Here is a 23,846-nt window from a genome sequence, read left to right on the forward strand (position 1 = left end):
CAGGTATGTATTCCAGAATTGGTCAGTTGGGGTTTTTTTGGTTGTGGTTTAGTTTGTGGTTTGGTTTTTTTTTCATAGCATGTAGATTTGTTTTGAGAGTTGATATAACCTAAGATTGGCTATGGTACATTTCACTTGTCAAGTGAAGTGTCAAGTGAGTGTCTTCTTATAGAACCTTCTCATGGGAAATACACCAAAATTAAAAGCATGACACCTGCTTAAAAACAACTTGTGTCCAGATAGGAGACTGAGTGCGCTGTCTTCTCTTTGTTTTAAAGTATGCCTTTTTTAAGTGAACACTTTGGGTTATTGGGGTGCTAAAACTACCTGATGGACTTCCTAAGTAATGTCTCTAAAGTCTCTGTTAGCTCTTTAAGTAAACAATGTCGCTGTTAAAGGCTTAATGCAGATGTTACTTAGGCATGAGGTCTAGCTTCCCTTGGCTAACTCCAAGGATCTCGCCATAGGGTTGTTATTATGGAAGGTAAGTGTCCAGATCCAGGGATTCCACTGCTGCAGCTGAATTAGGAGAGGGATAGCAGATTCTGAATCTCCTGTCTTGGAAATCTGTTAGTATCCTGGAAGATTCTAATATTTGATAAACAGATATCATACAAGACTGGAAGAAGGGTGTCCCCTGAAATACTGCATAAGGGTTTATAAAGTGGAAGTCATAAAGCTGTTCTTTGTTTCTATGATCTCTCAGATTCCTTGCAACTGGTCTTACAGCTCACAATTCCAAGGGCATAGAGGAGTAAGCTCTGTCTCTCAGAATTATTTTTACTTATCTGCCATTTTTTGAAAATACCTGTGTTACCATTCATAGCCTGCAAAAGGTGTTTTCTGTGGGAAGTTGTATTGGGTCTGGCTGAGATGGAGTTCGTTTTCTCACAGCAGCCCTCACAGTGTTGTGCTTTGCTTTGGTAGCTAGAAAGGTGTTGATAACAGACCAGTGTTTTGGCTACTGCTGAGCAGAACTGGCACAGCATCAGCTCTGTCTCCAACATTCTCCCCTGTCAAGGGGCTGGGGATGGTCAAGATCCTGGGAGGGGACACAAGTAGGCCAGGTGACCCAAACTAACCAAAGGGATGTTCCATACCATACGACATCAACTCAGGTATAAAAGCTAAGGAAAGAAGGAGGAAGGGGTAACATTTGTTATTTACAGTGTTTACCTTCTGGAGCAACTGCTACATGTGCTGGAGCCTTGCGTCCTGGGAAGTGGCTGGATGTTGCTTGCTGATGGGAAGTTGAGAATAATTTCTTTTTTTCCCCTCTTTGATTGTGCACACGCAAACTTTCACTTTTGCTGTCATAAACTGCCTTATCTCAGCATATGAGCTGTTTTCTGTCTTATTTTCTCTCCCCTGTGCAGCTGGGAAGGAAGAGCAATAGAGTGACTTGGTGGGCATCTGGCATCCAGCCAAAGTCACCCCATCACAGAAGTGAAAAGCATTAGATGGAGAGATTTTAGAAAAAGCATAGCAATTAAGTTTTTGGACATTGTGGGCTATTCAGAACAGTGTCATGTTTTTCTGTCTTGGAAGCAAGAAGTACAAACCATTTATACAAGGTGCTGGTTTCCCCCAGAAAGAGACTGTGGAGGAACAAAATAAAACTATTCTGTGGCGTCAGCCTTCTGAGCGAAATGTCAGCTTCAGAGCAATAGCTTTGTTACAGCTATGTTTGAGCAAACTATGTTCATTACTACCACAAAGAGCTTTGCGCTTCCTTTTTTCCCCTTCATTCATAAATGCCTCCTGGCAAACAGCGGCCTGCCAGCACAGGTACCTGTAAGACAGGGAAGTGAGCGACTAAACATAAACCCAGGAGATCCTGCCAGTTGGTAAACTGGCTAGAAAGTTGCTGTGAGAACCAGTAGAGAAGTTGGTTGGCAGAGCCTGTTCTGATAAACGTGGAAAGTTGTTTTTTACTGTTCATTGCTAGACAGGCTTGCAAGCACTGCCTTAGGCTCTAACAGTTATCTCTGATTTCCAGCAAGGCAGCTGAATTAAAGAGAACTGCTACATCAGGAAAAGACAGAAAAAAGTTTCTGAAAAGATATTTTAGGTAGTTTGCTGGGTTATTCTCCAGCTTAAGTGTCATACAATTGGTGTTCTTGGTTCTACTCACAAAATTAGATTTTAGAGGTCATAGATGAAGTGTTTCATAGATGGAGCAAGATCTTGGCTCGCCAACTAATTTAAACATGTCATTGAAGTAAGATGATGTGCATCTGTTCCTGGTGTGACTAATGTGATGTTTCACAGAGGATCCATTTGAAATTGACCGAGTCGAGGTGAAGTCCAAGATTCTTTCTGTGTAGGATGTCTGTTTCTGTAACAGTCTGCAGCAAGTGTACTTCTTTTGCACAACATTTCCAGAATAATTTCTGCTTTTTTTTGTCTTGGTTTTTTTTTTTTTTTTGTTCTGCTTTTGATGCCTGCTTAATTATCATGCCAGTAAGCAAATGGTTAGGAGGCTTCTGTTTTCTTTGTCAGTATTACCTTTTTACGAAAGTCATTTGATTAGCTACTAACCCAAAATAGAACAGTTCAGTTAGGATGAATCTGCAAAATGAGTTAATGGTAAAATAAATTTTGTGGAGGAGAAACTTCAAATCTGTGATCTTGCATGTCTCAGGTTTTTTTATTTTGTTTTTATTCAGTTTTTGTCTATATGCCTGTCTTATCCAAAGGTAGTTTTCTGATGTTTCCCAGCACTCAAATACTTACCTTCTTTCAGTGTGTCTGTTTCCAGGAGACAGATAGACCCTTCCACCTTTATAACAGCAAGTCCTAGGTCTAGCTGTTGGCTGCTGTAGGCTGAGTATCCATTATAATAGACTCGTAGAATTTATTTCTCTAAGAATAGCAGTTTTTATAGTATGTTCTATGTTTGTCTTGCTTCTCAAACTTTAGACGAAGAGACAGGAGCTGCATTCCTTGCATTCTGTCCATAGTGAGGGAATGAAGGAGGCAACTCAGTACCTTCCAGTAAAGAGTATAAACCTGGGATTTGCTCTTCTGTGTAGTAGCAAAATATGCTAACAATTCCCCATAACTTTTGTTTGTGTTACTGGTCTCAGCTGGTTAAGGCCTGTCCAGTATAAAAAAATACTCTCTGCAAACTTTTTGCTTTAGAGACTCTTTGATAATATGTAAAGGAAGAAAAAGTAAAATAACTCATATCACATTAATTCTCATTGCCAGTCTTGGGAAAATGGAGCTTACAATATTATGAATCTGTTGCTTTGGGTGTTTAAGTGGTTCTGTTTGAGACATTTGGAGTTTTTTCCTATGTCTGAGTTGCTCTGTGCACTTGTTGGAAGTGAGTGGATATAGGTGTGTCCAATTCAACTCAAACTCTAAAAGAGACCTATTATTTAATTATCTTTTTACCTAAACCTAAACTGTTCTGTTACACTTTTTTCAAATAATTTGTTACTGGAGTGTATTGAACTTTCAAAAAATGTTTTGCATATTGGTATGTAACCTAAATCATATTAAAAGTCCAGATATGTACAAGAACAGACATTATACCAGCATTATTTTAAAATTGATTTTTCATGGAAGGATTTCAAATACTTCTTTTGTTATTGTATTATTGCAGTAGCTATTTTTAAGGGATGAAAGGCCAGCAAATATGTAGCAAGAAGTATTGGAATATGAGGTAGCCTGGGGATGAAACTACTAGGAAAACTTACCAAACTTAATAAAATACTCTGTATTTTTGTATTTAAATAAATATCATTGTCTCTAGCATTGAGCGAGCGGCTGCTGGTGGGCGAGCGAGCGAGTGGCTGCGTGGTACTTGGCTGCTGGCTGGGTTAAACCACAACAGTCCTTTTTAGAAAATTAACTCTACCCCAGCTGAAACCAACACCTTCCAGTTCCCAGCCTAGAAGCACGCCCCATGGCAAGCAAAGGAGCCTACTTCACCGTGTTTTCACTACAAGCTGCAAGAGAACCTTTACTTCCTCTGCTCCAAACATCCCCCCTGTTCCTTGCATGAGCAGCGAACAGAATCCATGGATGAACCACATAGGGACAGTAAGAGTGAAACCAGTCATCTGCAAAGTGTTCTTAAAACAAATAAGCAAAAAGCCTAACAATATTTTGAGTTAACTTTCCTCAATAATTTGGCATTTGTTTGCAAGCAGAGCTGACAAGTGCATAAGCCATTATTTTGTATTTGTAATAAAGTCCACAGTGGGTATTTATTGAAGTCATGTGCTGTAGCCTCTCTTAGGAATATGTGTATATTGAGGGTGAAGACGTCTTCTTATCCTTGTAATAGGAAGTCCTACTTAGGATATATGTAGCTGTTTATCCTGAACTGCACTTTTATTTTGCTCTGTTATACTTGCTACATTACTGTAAAATTACTCTACTACCAATCTAAAAATAAGGGCGTTTTGGAGTTATCTAATAGCCATTTAAATAACAGTGGATAAAATGCTTGAAACATTCATGGGGTATTGTACAGTGGTGTTGAGTTAAATGGAGTGATTAGAGAAAAAAGATGCCCATGTCTGGGCTATGTTTTTTGAGTAAATTAAACAGAATAGTTCTGCATCAGTGCCTGATTCTGCTAAACTAGCACATGTGTGTGTTTATAGCTCCAAATAAACATACAGTGCTTGAAGAGTTAAGTAGAAAAAAAATTGGGGAAGTTATAATCCCTTAGATGAAATAGAATGAAATTCAATTTTCCTATTAATTGACTTCACTTCAGTGATATAATACTGATCAACTTCAGATAAAAAAGCAGGAGTAATACAGATGTGCTCAGATATGTGTTGAACTCCCGGTGTCCAGTGGCTGGGTTGTCGCTGTTGGCACTGTCTCTGTTCTGTTTCTGCACACGCTGTGCCAAATGCTGCTTGTACTCTAAAGCTGGGGCTCGGATCCTGCATCCAAAAGTTGGAGAAATACTTGGTTTAACTTGTTATTTGCCGAAACACCTTATTGAATGTAATACTCCTTTAACTATACTTAAAAAAAATATGTATTATTGCAGGTTTCTAACAGATGTGAGGATCATTTTACCTTTGAGGCCTGAGTCATACGTGTGTTCACACAGAGATCCTTGTATGCACACAGCTATTTGAATTAGAGATTTCTTCTATTTGTAAATGGTTTTTAGCTGGAGTATTCTTGGTGCCCTCCCAATTGCTGACAACACTTTACTGTTTTTGTTTTTCCCTGAGCTGCGCAGTTTTTTACTCAGAGTTTCTGGCCTTTAAATCTACTTGCCCTGCTTGTCATTGGTATCTGTGGTAGTGGCTTTATGATCTCTTCAGTGTAGTGTAGGGTAGGGCCAAAGGATGGTGGCTTGGTGCAAAAGCTTCTCTTTTTCTTAAACAGCAGATGAGGTGGATGCTTGTTAACTTAACCTGTCTGGGCATGTGCTTCAGGCTGTGGATTTGTATGGTACACTAGTGGATATGTGTCTTCCCCACATCTTCTGGGAATAACATAACTTTGTAATACAATGCAGGTCTTTAGCCATCTTTGATCAATTAGAGAGTACCATCCCCAGGTGCTAGGATGACAGTGGCTTTACTTCTAGGGTTTAGCTGCCCACGCTGCAATGTCCTATGTATTAGAAGCAGTAGGGAAGGGAAGCATCCCACAACCCCACAGATACTCTGCAGTAGCTCAGTTGTTTTTACCTGTGGGTGTTACCAAAGCACAGCTGTGCTTCACTGCTGACTTCTGCTTCTTCTGCTGTTGGGAAAGAAAGGTCAGGAGTTCCAGGCTTCTAGGAGGATCTTTTTGGTGTTGCCTTCATGTCTGGCTGTCTTGACAAAATCAGAGAAGTTTTGTTAGGAAGGAATATACCTGTGTTTTGACAAAACATTTGTATCTGTTGTAGAGGGTCTGCCTTTTAATATATCTGTGCTGTTTGACCTGAAAACAGATGGTCTTTCATTTTGTCAGAGTTTCTAGCTGACGGTGATGTCCACTGAGCCTTTTTTTTTTTTTTTTCCTAACTAGGGTGGCTTTTACATTGCTTGGAGTTCTCAGTTTCAGTTTTTCAGTCTCTTTTCAGACTTGCAGAAATACAGTCAGAGTTGAAGTCTTCATAAGTGTTACCTCCAGTTCCAATGACCCCTCTATGTTCACTCTGTTGCTGTCACTGTAGGTATCTCTGCAGGTTCATATTGCCTGCTTTGTCCCCACTGACTTCAGTTTCCTTCTCTAATGTAAAAAACCAACAAACAAATGACCCAAACCCACAACAAGCTCTCTTCGTGATGCACTTGGTGTGCTAGCCACAAGTCTTACCAATCATGCTACTACTGTCCTGCAGCTCATCACTACCTTTCCCTTTCTGCAGTCAGTGTGGAATTTTGCTGTATCCTTCTGAAAGTTCCATTGCACTGCAGAGAGAAAGTATTTTTTATGGCCTTTTTTTTTAAAGTGGTGCGGATCTGCTAACAGTAAAATATGTGATTGATTGGCTTCTTTATGGCACTAAGGTATGGTGACCTTGTCTCCTTTCTCTTCATAATAACAGAATAGGGGTCTTTTGATTGAGACCCAAGACACTGTAGTGTTTTCTTGAAGCATCATTGGTTTGTTTCTCACTAGAAGACTAAACTTCAGGCGCAGTGCCCGGAAATTTTGCATATATCCTGTTCAGTTGGATGCAGCTGACTGGGGTGATTTTGGGCACAGCATCTGTGAAGACTTTCCTGCTTTGGAAAGTGCTTCAGAAATGCTCAGAACCATTAAGTGTTGGTCTAGATGCCTGTCTTGCTGCCTAGAGTAAGGCCTTAGATTGTCTTCGTAATGGGTTACTGCTTCCAATGTAAAGTTTGCTTTGGATTAGCTTTTACTTAGTCAAGGATGGGATGTACAGACACTTTAGAGTTGCTCATCCCAGTGAAACAGAAATATCACATCATCTGTCTGGAGCTGGTCCATGGAGTGGCTGACATATTGCTGTCTTTGTGTAACAGTGATGGTTTGTATCATTACAGTATAGCAATACTGAAAAAAATGTTGTGAAGTCACATGATGTTCAGCAGGACAAAATAATTTAACATGTCAGGAGTCGAGTATGCCTTTAGTTGTTCTCTGGATGTCGTGACTACCTTAGCAAAATTCTGATTCACTTCATGGCTTTGATGGTGAGTGGGAGATTTGGACCTGCAAGGTAGACATCTACAGATAGATCTGTCATCTCTGTTACGCATTCAGAGAATAATTCTTGAAATATCAGTTGTCTTTGTGTTAGTGCTGCAGTGGCATGTGTTGGGATCTGAACACCTTAGGGTGCAACAGGACCAAATTTGACTCTTAGCACAGCAAGATCAAAATTTGCCTTAGACCACTGGGAAGGTTGATTGTTCTTTTAAGTACTGTCCATGCTCCTGTTTGCAACTGCTTCTGCCTATTTTTGGGAACCTGAAGATACTTTTCAGTTTCCTTTCTCCAGCAGTAATGTCTTCCTGTTTTTAGGATAATATTAATTTAATGTTTCTGGAATTAAATTTTGGGATTAAAGTAATGATCACCTGCAACAGATAATTTGAAATATCCTTTATTGATAAGAGAACAAGTGAAAAACAGTTGAATGGTTTGGGTAGCTGTAATTCCATGTGTCAGAAGAGATGTATGGGACCATAAAAGCAGGTCGTATCAACAGGAAATTGTGTAATTTAATTGACGTTATAAATACTTACCTATACTGGCCCAAACTAGACAGTTACTTTTTTTTTTACCACATACTCCTTCAAAGTTCCTTTTACCCGCATATTTATTCTCGTTTTAGGTTATTTCAGCACTGGGAATGGCTCAGTATTGTTATAGTGATGTCAGTTTTGCCACTTTTCACACTTTCCCCTGTATACCACATTAAGAGTGCTAACTTATTGTCCAGAGAGACTCCTGGTGTTCATTCTTCCCACTGCTCATAGCGGGGATGTGGACCAAGCCAGTGTCTTTGGAATACTGCAGTTTTATACATTTTTGCAGTGACATTTACTTGCACTTTTTTATCTGTTCAGAAGATCTTTAGCAATCTGAAATCTAATTAAATGAATGTTTCATAATTTTTAGTCATCTTTATTAAAAGTAGATATTCTTTCCTTTGGAAATTAACTCTCCAGATGAAGTGAGTCCTCAGTGTATATGCCCATCCCAGATACTGAGAAAGACATGAGTTTGTACACAGGTAAGAGATGCGGATTTTAAAGTTACGTTGTCAGAGGTCTAATATGAGGAAGAATTACAAGTAAAAGATGAAAAGAAGTTTTCAAATCATACAAGCTAATAAAGAAATTTGAAAGAAGCAAGTTGAGAAATGTGTTTGAATGTGTGAATATTGTTAGCCATAAACTGAATATCATCTTAGGTTTTATGACTTTGAATACTGTTCCATTGCTCTTGTATGATCTTTTCAGGGCAGGAGGCATAAAAGAGAGCTTACATTGTAGAAATTTTATATTATCAAGTAATAAAAAAAAAAAGTGCTACCTGTTCATAAAGCTTTTGAAATCTGTTGTCTGTAGGGAGACCTTTTTGTTGAGATCTGCATGTACACACATATTTGTGTGTGTCTTTGTATCTTGATCTATGGATTTTTATACCCCTGCCACCTAAGTTTGGTGAAATGATAATCTTTGTTCTGCTAGAGTTGTTAAGTCATCTGGGTGATGCAAGTGAACAAGAGTTTGGTGCCAAGTAGAGAGGTTTATTTTGTTTTTGCAAGTAAACTGGACAGAAAAATTTACAGAACTTTGAGTGTCTTAGAAATATCTGTCCATTAATATGTTAAAGCTAGTAATTAATAATCCTTCATAGTTTGTTGTCATAATAGTCTGATATGACTTTTTTCTGAATGTAAACTGTTACTGTATTTTGGACTTATGTATGGAAAGAAAAAGGATGTTTTTGATTTTGTTTTGTGAGGTGATTAAAGGGGAAACTTATACTAGAACAAGCTCCAAATATTTCTTTTTTCCTACTTAATTTTACCTGGATAATAGGAAGTTTTAGAAGCCTAATTTGGGTATTTCTATGCATCTGTACTTACTAAGTGTGATACTCCAGTCACGTAGGTGGTTCTGCTTTGAGAGCAGTCTCCCACTCAAGTTAATAGAGGTGGTGTCTGTGTAAAAGATCATTCAAGATTACTGGTCCTTTGTGTTCAATGTTTGTTTTCTGTTAACTGCCTTTTATGTAGTTGTTCTGTGCTGCTGCCAAAGCTCTGCATGTTTGAGTAGTTTGTAAATAATTTTTGATTGTTGTAAGAGCAGTTTATTAGTGCCTGTTCTACTTTAGGCATCAAGTGCTGCATCCTGAGATACTAGTGTCAATTTAGAGCCATTTTAGATGAGTGCAAGGTACAGTTGAAATAGAGTATGTGAGAGCATAAGTAAGTGAGCTGCAGATAAACTAAAATTTACCACTTACTGTATTTAATTTACTGTGCATGGTTAATTAGTAATTCATTTTAGCCGGTGGTTGTTTTTGTGTGTGACAAATAAAATGATGGTATTCTCTTTAGCATGAGCCATTTGAATTCTGGTGTGACAATTTTAGGATTATTGGCTTTGTAGAGTAAGATCAGTAAGATCAGAGGAAATATGAAGTATGCTCAATTAGATCCAGTAAGTAGGTCTGCCTCACTTACATTTAACTATTAGTAACAAGTTTGAAAGCTACCTCTTTCAACTTCTTTTGTAGTCAGTGTCTTGAGATCGCTCCAGGAGTGATTCCTCCCCAGACACTTCTCTTGCCTATCTGTAAGGCAAGCCTAAGTGTTTTTGAAAGCAGGATTCTTCATGCAGCTGCTTCTTAGCTTTTCAGTTGCTGGCAAAGAGGCTGTGCTGCAGACTTGCTTGGTTTGGTGGAACATACAAAAGGGCTTCATTACCTAGAGAAACCTTTTCTTTTTATTTATGTGTTAGGACACACAGGATGAGAGGGCTATTTCTCTGTAAGAAAAAAAAAAAAAAATCTCAACTGTTTGTTTCCTGAAGATGACCAAAAATAGTTGGGATTAGAATCACTGATCAGATGAAGGCTTTTCAAGTATGTAAAGTCAAAGGCAGTATAAGAATATTTGAATTTGAAGAAAGATGTTGGAATACATTTCATTTTCAACTATGACAAAAGCAAAGGAAAATTAAAAATAATGAAATTCTCCATCAGTCAAGAGTAATAAGTATGAGAGTACAGAGAAAATATTTCTCAAAGTAAGTCTTCTACAGGAAAAAATGCAGGCAACTTTGTCCAGTATTCAAAATGCGAATAGTAAACTCATGTATCACAAATAGAAACAGAATATCAAAAGCTATATCCAAGCTTAGCATAGAGGAAATTTTGCAAAATGATGTGTATTTTAATGTGTTTTTAGTATAAACACTGTTTTGACATTTTTACTGGAATTTGTAAATTAAATAATGAAATCTTTCCAATAATGAAATATTTCCATTTGTCCTTGCTGTATGTGACCTAAGTTCAGAGGCGTCTTTGTTTTAGCTTTGCATTAACTTGTATTCAAGTTTGGAATGCTAGAAGAAATATTTTTCAGTTTTTCTGACCTGTACCATGTGTGTTCTGTTTTTTTTTTTTAACTAGGATTTTTTTGTATGGAGACAATTGTCCAAGCTATCTTGTCTGAAATTCCAAGTGGAACTGTGTCAATGTGAATACTGCATAGTATTTCTGAAAATCAAAGTGGAGAGGGGGAAAGGGAAGCTGTTGTTTGAGAAAATTTTGGATTTTTTTGTGGTTTTGTCAAATCTCAAGCTAAAAGCCTTTAAAATGCCTCTTAGAGTGTATTGTCTTCTTTCTCTTGTTGTGGTTAAGCTTTTTAAGTGCTTACCAATGTTTTTTCTCAGTTTGTCAGAATGGAGGGTTGGTGACTTGTTTAAGGTTTGTAAAGCTCGCATTATAGATGGAATTTGATTGGGTATTAGTCTTAAAGCTTATTTTGAAAGAGATTTTTACAAAGTCAATCCGTTCTGAAGCAATCATGTTCCCTGGTGGTGGAACAGAAGATTTGACTAGAGTAGAAGCAGTAGATACCATGTGTTTTAAGAAGAGCTTTTGACATACCCTGGTAAGGTCTACATAACTTAGTGAAGGAGGTGTGTCCTGGACTGAAGCTTCAGTCAGTTGTCTGGAAAATTGTAGTATGAGTACTTCACTGTGAAACTGTAGGGATACTTCAGGCTTCATATACATTTTCTTGAACCTAGTACTTGTCTGTACTTGCCTGAATTATCAGCTGATAGAATAGAAAGTAAATGTACCTATTTTGTATAAAAAGGCAAATACGGAAATGCTAAACAGTAAAAATACACGATGAGGAGTACTGATCAATTAGCAGGAAAGGATGTAATGCTTGTAGTGAGCAGTAAGACATTCAAATTTGCTGTGTGTTGTTGAGGGAGAGAAGGAAGCTGACACTGTTCGAAGATGTATTCACATGAGTGCCTGTGTCCAAATAGTAGTGAAATACTGTTGCTGCATCCAAAGATGTTAGGACCTGATGTGGAGTACTGTACTTACAGGACTTAAAAGGAATGGTTCTAGCAAGATGGATCAGAAGAGCAGAGCTGTTCTCTGCTGGGAATGAGTACAATACCATGCCTCACAAGCACCAAAGGAAAGGGAGAGGGAGAGCTGTTCTTTGCCCTCTGGGAAGGGTCAAGATCATCACAATGTTTTGTATAAAAGGATTTTCAGGAGGTTGGAGGGAATTTGGCTAAGTATGGTCAGATGCTGGAATAGGTTCCTCAGGATGGCTGTTTGAGGTCTCTGCTGGGTCTGAGAGCTGTTAATAGTATTACCCAGTAGATACTGGCTTCCACCTTCTGGAAAAGTGAAGGCTCAGCAGGAGCCAGGAACTACCATGCAGGACATGGTAGCAGCTGTCAGGCTCTCTTGAGTATGAGGTAATGTTTGCTATGGAGAATCTAACGTTTCCTGCAAAATTTTTAATCAACAAATTAACATCTGATTTGGAAAAGAAGAATGCATTTTGATGCACAGCCTCTGGGCCAAAGAATTCTCATTTCCCATAAAACTTGGAGAGCAAAAGCCCTGTAATGAGGTGGAATCACAGTGATTTTAATCAGAATAGCGTTTGTGTTTGTATGGGTGAAATAGACCAATATTTGTATTAGTGTGTTGTCTTCTCAATATAACGTTATATACATATGTAACAACATGAAGATTGGCATTTTCTCATTCAAATATATTTATTTCCAATTTGGTTTGTCCATAATGCTCTTCAGTCATACATATTTTGGTACTTGAGTAAGGTCCCACTTGTGCTTTATCAGTCCCTTACTAGGGATGATGAGGCTTAAGTGTTTTCGAATTTCATCAATGCTATTTTAATTTGTCTGGTCAAGATCGCATTATAATGGCATGAGATGCCTTTCTTCTATTGGAATTGAACAGAAAGCTTCTTTGGTGTTGATGCTGTAAAGAGAGGAGAGGGAGGAGCTCAAAGAAACCCAGCTCCTTCTGTGACTGCATAGAGAGGCTTTGTAACCCAAGCCTTTTCTTTCCCTTCTTGCAAAACAAAGAGGAAAACTAGTTTTGTGTTGGAATTATGACAGTTATTTACTGATTATACCCTAGCACCAGTTGCTTATGTTGTGATCAAGTTTGTAATATCTATTCAGGAAAAGAATATAACCCTTTCTCTTTAATTTCTCTTATGATTTTGGTATATTTGCGTATCAGCTATGGTGCATGCTCCCACCAGTAGATTTGTAAGACAGGATGAAGAGTCATTCCACGTGTAGCAAGTCTGAATTTAATGAATTAAAATAAATTTATTACAGTCTGAATAATTATGATGTTAGAAGAAATATGTAATATTGTCAAGTGTAGGATAGTAGAGTTGAAATCATAACATTTTAAGACAAGTAAAGAAAGCAGCATTACTGAATATGGAGTGAATTTAGAATCTATGCAGAAGGGAGTTTTGGTAATTGTAAATTCTGTCCTACAGCACTGGAGTCCTTGAAAGATCCAGTCCTTTTTCAGGCAGTGATTCTACCAGTAAGATTTAAGTAGTATAATTTGTATTTTTATAGCTAACTGCTGTAGGCCTGGGCAACTTGGTTGCTTTTGTCAGACACTCAAGGCCATGTTTGGTGGTAGCCTCCTTCAATAGGTCCCCTGCAATGTCAATGCTTTGGGAATAATTTCAGTGAAGTGTTTTTGTTGTCTTTCTTAAAGCTGAAGAAATAATTTTGCAGAATAAGCATATGCAAATTAGTAAAACTACTTTGTAATTTTGCTCCTTTTCTGAGGTAAGGAACCTTAGGAAAGTATGGTGTAGTGGGTTGACCCTGGCCGGAAACCAGGTACCCACTAAAGCCATCTCACTCTCCCTCTGCAACTGGACAGAGGAGAGAGAGAAATAAAAATAGATAAGGATTCATGAGTTGAGATAACATCTGGGAGAGGTCACTGGTTACCTTCACAGGCAAAACAGACTCAACATTTAAATTTATTACCAAGAGGTTCCAAAGAGTGAGAAAAAAAACAGTCTTAAAAACACCTTCCCCCCACCCCTTCTTCTGTGTTCTCCCTCCTCCCCCCAGTGGTGCAGGGGGATGGGGAATGGGGGTTACGGTCAGTTGTTGTTTCTGCCACTGCTCAGGGAGAGGAGTCCTTCCCCTGCTCCCATGGGGTCCCTCCCACAGGGGCCACGAGTCCTACCCAGAAAAAGCCTGCTTAGCGTGGGCTCCTCTCTCCAGAGGCTACAGGTCCCCAGCAGGAGCCTGCTCTATCCTGGGCCTCCCATGGGCTCACAGCCTCCTTCATGCATCCATCTGCTCCAGCATGGGCTCCTCCATGGGCTGCAGGGGGGTCTCTGCACCCCGATGGTCCTCCATGGGCTGCAGGGGCACAGCTGCCCCACCATGGGCTGCACCACGGGCTGCAGGGAAACCTCAGCTCCAGTGCCTGGAGCACCTCCCCCCCACCACCACTTCTGCACTGACTGCTGTGTCTACATTGTTGTTCACATGTTCTCACTTTGCTCTTCCCTGGCTGGAATTTTTTCTGTTCAACAGTCTTCTGTTCTTAAATATGTTATCACAGAGTCATTGCTGTTACTCCTGATTGGCTTGGTCTTGGCCAGCAGCAGGAAGTCTGTCCTGGAGCTGGCTGGCATTGGCTCCATAGGACAGGGGAAGCTTCTAACAGAAGCCACCTATGTAGCCCCACTGCTACCAAAACCCAACCACAGAAACTCACTACATATGGTGAGAAGGGACAGTGCAAAACACTTGGTGGATTTTTACCATGTAGCTGCAGTACCCACATGGGGTTGTGTTTTGCCTCTTCTGGGCATCACTCTTACCGTGGCTTTTTGGTGAAAGATAAGGATAACTTTATGATTGTATGCAACAGCTGGTTCCTTCATCAAATCCTGAAAGGTCATCCTCTGCTTTCCCAATTGTGGTTTTTTTTGTTTGTTTGTTTGTGGTTTCTTTTTTGTTGGTTTTTTTTGTTGTTGTTGTTTTTGTTGTTGATTGGTTGGGTTTTGTTTGTTTTATTATTTGGTTTTTGTTTTTTGGGAGCGGAGGGGTGGTGTTGATTGGTGGTTTTAATTATTTTTTCTTCCTATTATTTTCTCAGTAAACTAAGATTTCTGTTGGGAATGGTTTTTCTCTTCCTTCTTCTTTGGATTTGGAAACAGAGATTCTGTGCTTTCAGCTTGGGTTTTGTTTTTCCAGTAATCTCTGAAAACTGTTGGGCCATAAATGTGGGCTTGTTCCCTTGCTGTCCCAAGCATTGGTTTGGAAGGATTTCTGTCTTTTTGTAAGGAGGAAAAGTTCCCTTTAAGATGGATAATAAGGAGTTGTCAGTATTCAAGGTCTGTTTGGGTTAGCAGAGAATAAATTACACACAGTTAAAACAAACTTTGGGAGCATTTGTGATTTCTTATGTGGTTTTCTTGAGAGACAAATCTGTATTATTAGAGTAACTTCTCTTTACAGGATCAAGGCATCTGTACCTTTCTGTTTGGAGAAAGGATCTGTAGATACATTGGATCTCTAGACTTTTAGTTAATTTTGTGAATTTTCTTTTTCTGGAAAAAAAATTGCAAGACTGCTGATACATCCTTTTCCCAAGTCTCTAAACAAGTAATAATTTTGGTTTTAAAATGTAATTTCTCCAGTTAATGACTCCTGTTTTAGTTTAATTTATACTGCATTTGGGTTTTTTTGCTTTAAAACTACCCAGAACCTTTTATTTTATTTTCATATTATTTGCAGTCCATAAAATGTTTTCAAGTGGAGTTTTTTCCTGTTTATGGAACAGTAGGAATTATAAGAAGCTTGGAAGATAATATATTTTTACTAATAATGTTTTATTAATCTACTTCATTTACAGGAAGCGGTCATCAGTCAAAATTTGCTTGCCTCAGCAGAGACAAAAAGTTAATGGGCAAAAGTACAGTGTGTAGGTAGGTTGCTGTTTTCAGTGCACTTAAGGTTCTTCAAAGAGAACCTTGTTCCAATGGAGTGGGAATAGCTATCAAACTATAAGATTTTGGTCTTTAAAATATGAAGGTAGTAGATTCGACAGTGAGGTGTTGAAGGAACTGGCTTTGAAGTATATTAAAGTGTTCCCTTCTTTTATAAGGTTTTTAATAAAAAGTGCCTTGGAATAATGCATATGTGCATTTAGACAGTTGAGAGAAATTAAAAGAAGTATGTTTATTTTTACATGTGCTTTAAAAATTTTTGCAAATACTTTTCTTTAGGATTTGTAAATAAAATGTTCTCTCTGATAGTCTTCCCAAACTTGAACATAACTTATGTAATATAACATATAAAGTCATTTGACACGGTCATCTTTGTTTATTTTTTGATGGTGTTTTACTACATTTAGTGCATTGAAACATAGTGCAATAATTGTTACACTTCAGTATCATTTACTGTAGTCTGTAATCATAATAGAAGTTAGTCAAGGTTCTGTGATTGTAACTTTGCAGCAGTTGTACCATACAGTGGGTGGGTGAATTCTGCATTTTGGCATATGAATAACATTCACATTTTATTTATCTCCTTTAAAAAAGAAGTAAAATAAAACATTACAATTTTTGTATTAACAGAATTTGCTTTGTATGTAAATGTTCTTTGGAATCCTTATTGCTCCTTTAGCTCAATTGGCAAAGACTAAAAAGATCTGAAAAAAATCCCCTTAGTTTTGTACATACAGAAATGCATGTTGTTAATAATGATATGGAATATTTCAGGATAGCATTACATTTAATTCAGTAAAATCATCTTTGAAGATGGATGGTTCAATTTCAGGACTGTTTTATCTTTACATCAGTAAGTAAAAATACAGTGGCTTTGTTTTTTATTGCAAGTCTCCAACTGTGGTGCTATGTAAGTGTAGCCAGTTTTTATATTTATGCCCTAAACATAGAGTAGGAAGGAGGTGACATTTCTAAATTGGGTATTACACCATTTTAAATATAACATTTGTTATGTTCCTGTGAATTAGGGAGGTATTTGAGTGGTCTGCATACTGCATTAATTAGAGACTACAAATTATTGGGGGGAGGGGTTGGGAAGGGAATGTGATAAGAAGGCATGAAGTTAAAAAATATGAGTTAGCTTTGGGGTTTTGCCAAATAGCATGTTGAAGTAGCATGGTTACGTTCCCAGAAACATGTCATGACATGCTTAGGAGTCATTAAATTAAGATGAGCAGAAGAGTTCGTAAACCTCAAGAATAGCTTGCTTTTGTGATTACTCTGTTTTACATTTTGGCAATATGTGTTTGAATTTAATGATGCACTGTGGAAAGTCCCAGAAGTAATTTTGAAGAGTTTTTTCTTTCTTTTGTCACGTATTGTTTGTTATACTCAGTTAGAATTCAGTTTGAGGATTTAAATCTGAATGTGGACTTTCTCCTATGGGATCTAGCTCTTGTCCCAGAATCCCAAATTGGTTGGGAAAAAGCTATGCTTGGCACAGGTTGGTTCCTTGTTCCTCAGAGTAATTTATCAGTTTGTTGCTTTTGCTTCCAAGGCAGTCTCCAGATTGTTTTGGCTTTCCTAGAGCAAGGCTGGGTAGGTAATTTACCATTAGAGACTGCAGCTTTTTCACCAGTGGTTTCTGAGAATTACTATTTGTAACAAAGAGTGTTTCTCTTCAGTCTCCCATGTAGTGGTTGGAAAAAAGCTGAGATCTGAGCAGCCTATGGTGTGAAATTTAGTTCCCTGTGCAGGTGAAGGCTCAGCTTTGAGGGCCAGTGTTTAAAGTGCAGTAATGGAGTATGCAGGCTACTAACCAGAAGTTTGAAAAGTTGTAGTTCCAGATACCTTACTATCAGGAAGACAAAAGTTGTCCTGACTTAATTGCTGTGATAAGGAAGGCAGATGACTGTTCTTATTCATGAATTTATGTTCTGAACTAGGCAATAGGATCGCTTCTTAAAGCCAGAAATGCTGGAGAGAGATGCCTACACCAGAGTAGGAGGAATAAAGACTGGTATAGCTGGAGAGCCCCTAGGCATGTGATTCAAGAGTGGCAGTGCAGCCCTGCTTATTTAAATTTACACTAGATCTGATACTTTGTGAAGCAGTACCAGACAGACCTGTTTTGAAATACTGGATCCATAAATGAAAAGTCATTAATTTATTGAGAGTAATCTTCAGCTCTGTTCGTTTTGAAGTTTTAAAACAGGTTTTTCTTGTGAAAGAAGCCTAATTTGGTTGTGTGCTTCTGTATCTCTGTTGTCTCTCATTTCCAGTTTCTAGCAATTTTGATACCAAGGAGTTTCACAGAAGCCTTTTACACAAGACTATACTTTGTATACTTTTCTTCCTTTAGAAGTAGGTATTTTAAAACAGAACTTGGAACCAAAAGATGCTTTTGTGAGAATGTTTTCAGATACGGATTTTTGTGTGTATTAAATCCTTGCAAACAGAGTTGTTGCTGTGAACAAGAATGAAGCTGTTATATTTCAGAGCCCCTGATTCCGAGGATGTCTGTCCATATGAATGTATGTGGAGGAAGGGAGCAATGTGTAAAATTCTGCTTTAATGTAAGTGCAAGACTAATTATAAAAGTTAGTAGTCTTTACAGAAAGGGACTAGAGAATTCCTATAGGGAGCAGCATGCATACTCAGCTCTGCATGAGAAATAAGTTGGAAACATCAGTACAGAGTAGAAGTTCAGATAAATATTTAAGTCACAAAGTTCCCAGAGGGACTCCTGTCTTTCTCCTAATTAAGCTAAGCCACAGCTTTTCTTCCTTACTTGATGGATTACTATAAATAATTGAGATTTGAGGTAATTTTCCCCCTGAAATTTATCACCATTTTAAGAAAGAAGGTGGTTACACTGGAAAACAATAACAAAAGGAGTAAAATGGAACTGACCATGAACGCACTTTCTACCTAGAAAGTAGAAACCCTAAATGTTTTCGTTTCAGTTTGTTGACAATTAATCTGAACTAGAGACTTCTCAGGAAGCCTAGAAAAATGAATACACAGAGGATTCAGAGAATACTTTCCAAGTACTCAGAGCCATAGTATCTTGAAAGTCTACATAGAATTAATTCTTTTGTAAATAACCCGAAATGTAGAAGCTTGTAAGTCCTTTTTTAAAGTTCTATATTTTAAAAGAAAATTTACAACTCTTTAATTTTGTCTGCTCAACTAGGGCTGTGTGTGCCCAAAACAGTTATCTAAGCATTTAATCTAAAGTTTAGTGAATTTATATTTATAACCAACAACAACAAAAAGGTGCTTCAGATCATGCATCTTTTCTCTATATGTTCTTCATGGCCTGCTGATAAATTATTTTCCTTTAGTGTTGTTTTTGAATCATGAATTAACAAGCACTGGTCAATACTTTGTTTTTTTCAATTGAAATTTTAGACTGAGGCTTAAAGCTTGATGTGAAATGAGAAGCATGAAGGTAACAACAGTAAAGATCTTTTAGTGTCCCTGGGTTTATTGTCATTTGCTGTTCTTCTTTCCCAGTGAAAAGACAATTGGACAAATAAAGAAAATAGCATGCAGGTGCTGCATGCTGATTGGCACCCTGTGGAGTGAGAGCAGGGTGATGTACCTGCTGTGTTCTTGCCCGCAGGATGAGAGAAGTGATTCTTACTCTGTACTCAACACTAGTGAGGCCTCACTTCTAGTACTGTGTCCAGTGCTGGGCCCCTCAGTTTAGGAAGGATATGGAGGTGCTGGAGTGTGTCCAGAGAAGGGCAACAAGGCTGCTGAAAAGTCTGGAGCATAGTCCTGTGAGGAGCAGCTGAGGGAGCTGAGGTTGTTTAGCCTGGAGAAGAGGAGGCTCAGGGAAGACCTTATCGCTTTCTACAACTACCTGAAAGGAGGTTGTAGCCAGGTGGGGTTTGGTCTCTTGTTGGAGGCCACAACAGGACAAGAGGGCACGGTCTTAAGGTGCACCAGAGGAGGTTTAGGAAGAAGTTCTTCACCGGAAGAGTGATTAGGCATTGGAATGGGCTGCCTAGGGAGGTGGTGGAGTCACTGTCCCTGGAGGTGTTCAAGAAAAGACTGGATGTGGCAGTTAGTGCCATGGTCTAGTTCACAGGGTGGTGTTAGGTCACAGGTTGGACTCGATTATCTCAGAGGTATTTTCCAGTTTAGTCGATTCTGTGATTCTATGCTTCTGTCACAGATGTGTCTGTACCTGCTGTAGGGATGGTTGGATAGGGTTTGTGTAGCAAATCCTGTATGAATTTCAGTGGTGGTACCTCAGTTGCTACTTGTGTTTTCTAACTTGTCAGCAGCCCCTGTGGAAGGGTCACGATGAAAAAATTTAGAATGGCAACTTTAATGGTCACCCTAGTTCAGCTTCACTACCACATGTGATCGGTTACATATTATACTTCCTTAATAGTGTTGTCTCTCATGCAGGGATTCATCCTTCTAATAAAGTGTATTTGGACAACAGAGTGCTTGCTTTCATCTTAAGATACAATTTCCTGGCTGTTAACATACTGTAAATCGGAGCTGTGGTTATTTCATTGTCCCACCTACTATAGCATGGTTGTAACCACATGGTTATAACACATCTGGACCAAGGACCCAACTGACTGAAAATTTAAGGAGCCAGCCAGTAGCAGGACTGTGACAGAAGACTTCACTGCTGTGAAACATTATGCCTTGTGAAAATCTTGCTCAGTGATGATTCACACTGTAATGAATCTTTAATTATAAAACAAAAATTTAAAAAAAATCTTCCTATTCCAGACCCTTAATGTAAGAATTGTCCAGTGAATGTGTAGAAGGTTCCTCTGTCACTTCAAAATCCAAAAAACTTGTTTACCATTAAGTTTTTCTAACTGCAGCCTATAGTGGATCATGGTTATGTGTTAGTATTCACCCTCCCTGTAACTGATTTACTGACACTTTCAAAAAAATTTTAAAGTATGCTAAACAACCTTCTTATTTTCAAAGAACACTTTGAGACTTAAGTGAACTGCTTTCTACCAACTATCTGTAGTGTATCTGGTTTTCCTTGTTCTGCTTTCAGGGCTTTTGTTAGGTATTTAGTTTGAGTCATCTACACCTTTCTTTGCAGTTGCTTGAAAAAATTCAGGTCAGTACTTTAGAAGTAGTAGATCCTCCCTTCTAGAAATCTCCAATTTTGGAAGCAAATAGTTTATCTGCAATATAATTTTCTTGATAACAGTGTAAGTTCAGATTCTTAAAAAAAAAATCATTTGATTGAGACGGATTTTCTTCTGTGTTTCACTTAGATGTGGGCAATACAGCAGTCTTGTTTTTTTTTTCTGTTAATGAGCAAACAGCTTTTGATGTATATGCAGTCACTATATGAAATGCATTGTTTTTGTTCTTTTATACTTACCTGTATACATTAATAGTATTGTTGTTTCGGAACTAGTTTGTCGAAGATAAATTCTAGTCAGAACTAGGAAAACATACCTTTTTATGGGTGGCTACGTTTTGGGAGTTACAAATTGTTCACAGTGCTGCTCTATGGGCTGTTTATGTACACTGCCACCAGAAACGTTTTTCTTGGTAACAATAAGCATTTGGGTAGGTTCCCTTTAAAATGGGGGAAAGGGTTAACAGAAGTGGTGAAGAGTATGTTTGTTTAACAGTGCAGTAAAAAAAAGCTTATGACACCACAAAGATACAGAAACATTTTTTTTAAAGTGTTAGTAATGGAGTAGTTCAAACACAATATTTCAGTATTTGTAAAGGCTATTGACATTTGTAGTTTTTGAGAGTGAATTACTGTACACTTCAATCACTGAAAGAGAGCTGGAGTATCTCGGGTTTTTTTAAATTGAGAATAGTTATAAATTTATGCAACATGTAACTGCCTCCAGTTATCCAGTATGTAGGTTGATGATGAAATGTATCACCCTTCTTTTTCTTAGCATCCTGATGCTCAGAGAAACACACATCCATGCCTTTAGACTATTCACTTAGATTTTGAAAATGTGGTAAAGGAATTAGTCTCTCTGTGTCTTTCCTGACTAAGATTTAAATCTGGAATAATGTATCATTTTAAAAGCAAACCTCTAAGATTCTGTTTCAAAATTGTGCGGGTGGCTGAGGGGAGGAGGGGGAAGCGGAGGCAGGGAACGGTTTGCATCACTCAAGAAGCAAGAAGAACTTTTTCCAGGACTTGGCTGACCCTGAGAAGACTTAAAAGAATTTGGCATCAGATTGTGGTGTAGTGATGTAAATCTCCTCTATTTTCCCCATCTGAAATACTGGTAAAATGTGTTGAGACTAAAATGAATTTGAGTGTTTTGCTATTGCAGCTTTAGATGAAAGCGAAGTAATGCTGCTGGTCAGGATAACTTTTGAATCTTATGAAGTCAGATGTAGGAATTGTGAGCAAAGCTATATGCTTTAGCTGAAGATTGAGCAGACCCATTTTCAGTAAAAGTACTCCTTTATTTTTTAATGAGACCAGAATAACAGGAAGCAATACCCTGTTGCTTGTTTTACCAGGCTGTTGAGGCTCTAAATATTGCCGTCCTGTCTTGGAACTCTACATACAACTGTTTTCTGAGAAACTGCAAGGAAGGTATGAGAGAGAGGGGACCATCCCATGTCTGGGACTTGGGCTGGGTCTCAGCAACATTTGCAGTCTGAGCTCAAATTTGAGGTAGCTCTGTTTTAAAATACTGTGGTGTTAAGTCTACCTCTTCCAAGGGGAGTTGCTTTTAATTGAAAAATGATACGTTCTTTTAGTTTCTGATATTTGAACCAAGTTTACAGTACATATTAAGCCAAACTTTTTACAGTATAGGAATCTGACTGAAGTCCTTGTGCTTAAATGATAGAGTGCATAGCTAGTCTAATTCTTTGTTGCCAACCTAATGGAGAACAGAATGATTGAAGAGGTTTAAATTAAATGTGTGGAAGATTAGTATATGTGATACATGCATTTACCACTTCCTTAATTTTACCTGGCGGCTGCATTTGCAATGGCATGTAGGGAGCTCAGTCTGTAATTCATCTTTTCCAGTGTGGAATAGTATCTAAGTCCGAAAAATCTATACTAACATCAATTAGCACTTAAATAATGAAAAATAAGGAAGAAATGCAGTTCAGAAATTTAAAATCTTAAATAATTATGGTACTATTTCATAATCTTTTTTAAAAAATCAGCAACTTTTGTTGTTTTTAAGACTGCATTTGTCCTTGTACCTATGATATAAGAACATTCAAAGTTGTTTTGTCACACTTTATTTTATGGCTGAACCCAGTACAGCTGTAATCACAACATAGCCTGGCTGTGTAGTCAGAAAGTTATAAGAAACAGACCCTGGAATATTTAGGAAGCATCTTAAGGCTTTCATTTAAAAAAAAAAAAAAAAAATTAAAACAATAACCAAAGGATAGAAGTCTGTAATTTTAACTTGCATTTTTGTGTTTACCCTGAAGGGTCACAGCCTCTTAAGTATGTTTTAAGAGGACTCTTTTCTAAAAAGCCATAAATGAATTTAACTTTAACCTGTCTGTGCTCCTGGAAAATGTTTCTGCTTTTGCAGAACGTAACATTCATCTGGAGAGGGAGAGTCACTGAGAGGTAAGTATGCTGCCAGGAAGCTGTGACAGCTCGTAAATGTTTCTTTCCCTCCAAGGATTCAATATATTAAACATACATAATGTTTTGAATTTTCCAGTTGTGTTTTAAGGTAAGATGTTTGATGTTCTGTGTGTGCCGAATGAATTTTTTGGCCAGAATATTCTCTGCTATTTCTATTTTTAGAATATCTCTGTGGAAAAAAAAAAAAAAAAAAAAAAAGAACTCAAACCAAAAGTAACCCTGTATTTCTTAAAATTCAACATAAATTAAAAAATGTTATTACGCTTTTCTTGAGGATGCTTCTAACAAATGATTAGCAGCTTACATTAAATACTATATGTGTGAATGTACTCTTTTAAAAAGTAGTTGCTCTCTTTTTCAGTTATCTTTACCTTGTGCTCCATATATAAAAAAACCCACCAAAATATACCTGCTAAACCACCTAAAATATACCTACTCTTCCCCTGGCCCCAAAAGCTGGAGTAGAAATGGGTCTAGTACTGATTTATTTAATGTCAACCAACTCCATCCGACAAATGAAAGAAAAAAAAATACTCTGTTGCTACTCCATTAATCATCCTCTGCATCTGACTGTACAGTGCTTAACTGCAGGAAATGCTTGGGAAACCAGGGCTTATTTAAAATACAATGTTTTAGATTAAACAAACATGAAAGTTTTGACTGTATCCGGGAAGAAATAGGTAGGCAGTGCAGCTGTCTTAAAAAGTTAGTGGAACCGGTGTTATGCAAAAAAAACCAAAAAAGGCAAACAAACAA

The 23,846-nt window shown here is 37.9% G+C and overlaps 1 protein-coding gene across 4 annotated transcripts in view; it reads left to right on the forward strand.

The window, feature by feature from the left end:
• Positions 1-23,846, forward strand: part of CNOT2 (CCR4-NOT transcription complex subunit 2) — an 86,743-nt gene that overhangs the window by 16,209 nt on the left and 46,688 nt on the right. Inside the window, exon 1 of one of the 4 annotated variants that reach the window (XM_050324997.1) lies at positions 1,669-1,788. The exons of 2 other annotated variants lie outside the window; for them this stretch is intronic. In XM_050324997.1, coding sequence (XP_050180954.1) covers positions 1,684-1,788 — 105 coding nt within the window. In that variant the 5' untranslated portion in view covers positions 1,669-1,683. Of the gene's footprint in view, positions 1-1,668; positions 1,789-15,239; positions 15,464-23,846 lie in introns of those variants that run through there. One more of the 4 variants, XM_050324999.1, reaches the window with a different exon arrangement.

This window comes from Myiozetetes cayanensis, unplaced genomic scaffold (assembly GCF_022539395.1).
Source record: "Myiozetetes cayanensis isolate MyiCay16 unplaced genomic scaffold, myiCay2020 scf3, whole genome shotgun sequence".
In the NCBI taxonomy this organism is placed as follows: domain Eukaryota; kingdom Metazoa; phylum Chordata; class Aves; order Passeriformes; family Tyrannidae; genus Myiozetetes; species Myiozetetes cayanensis.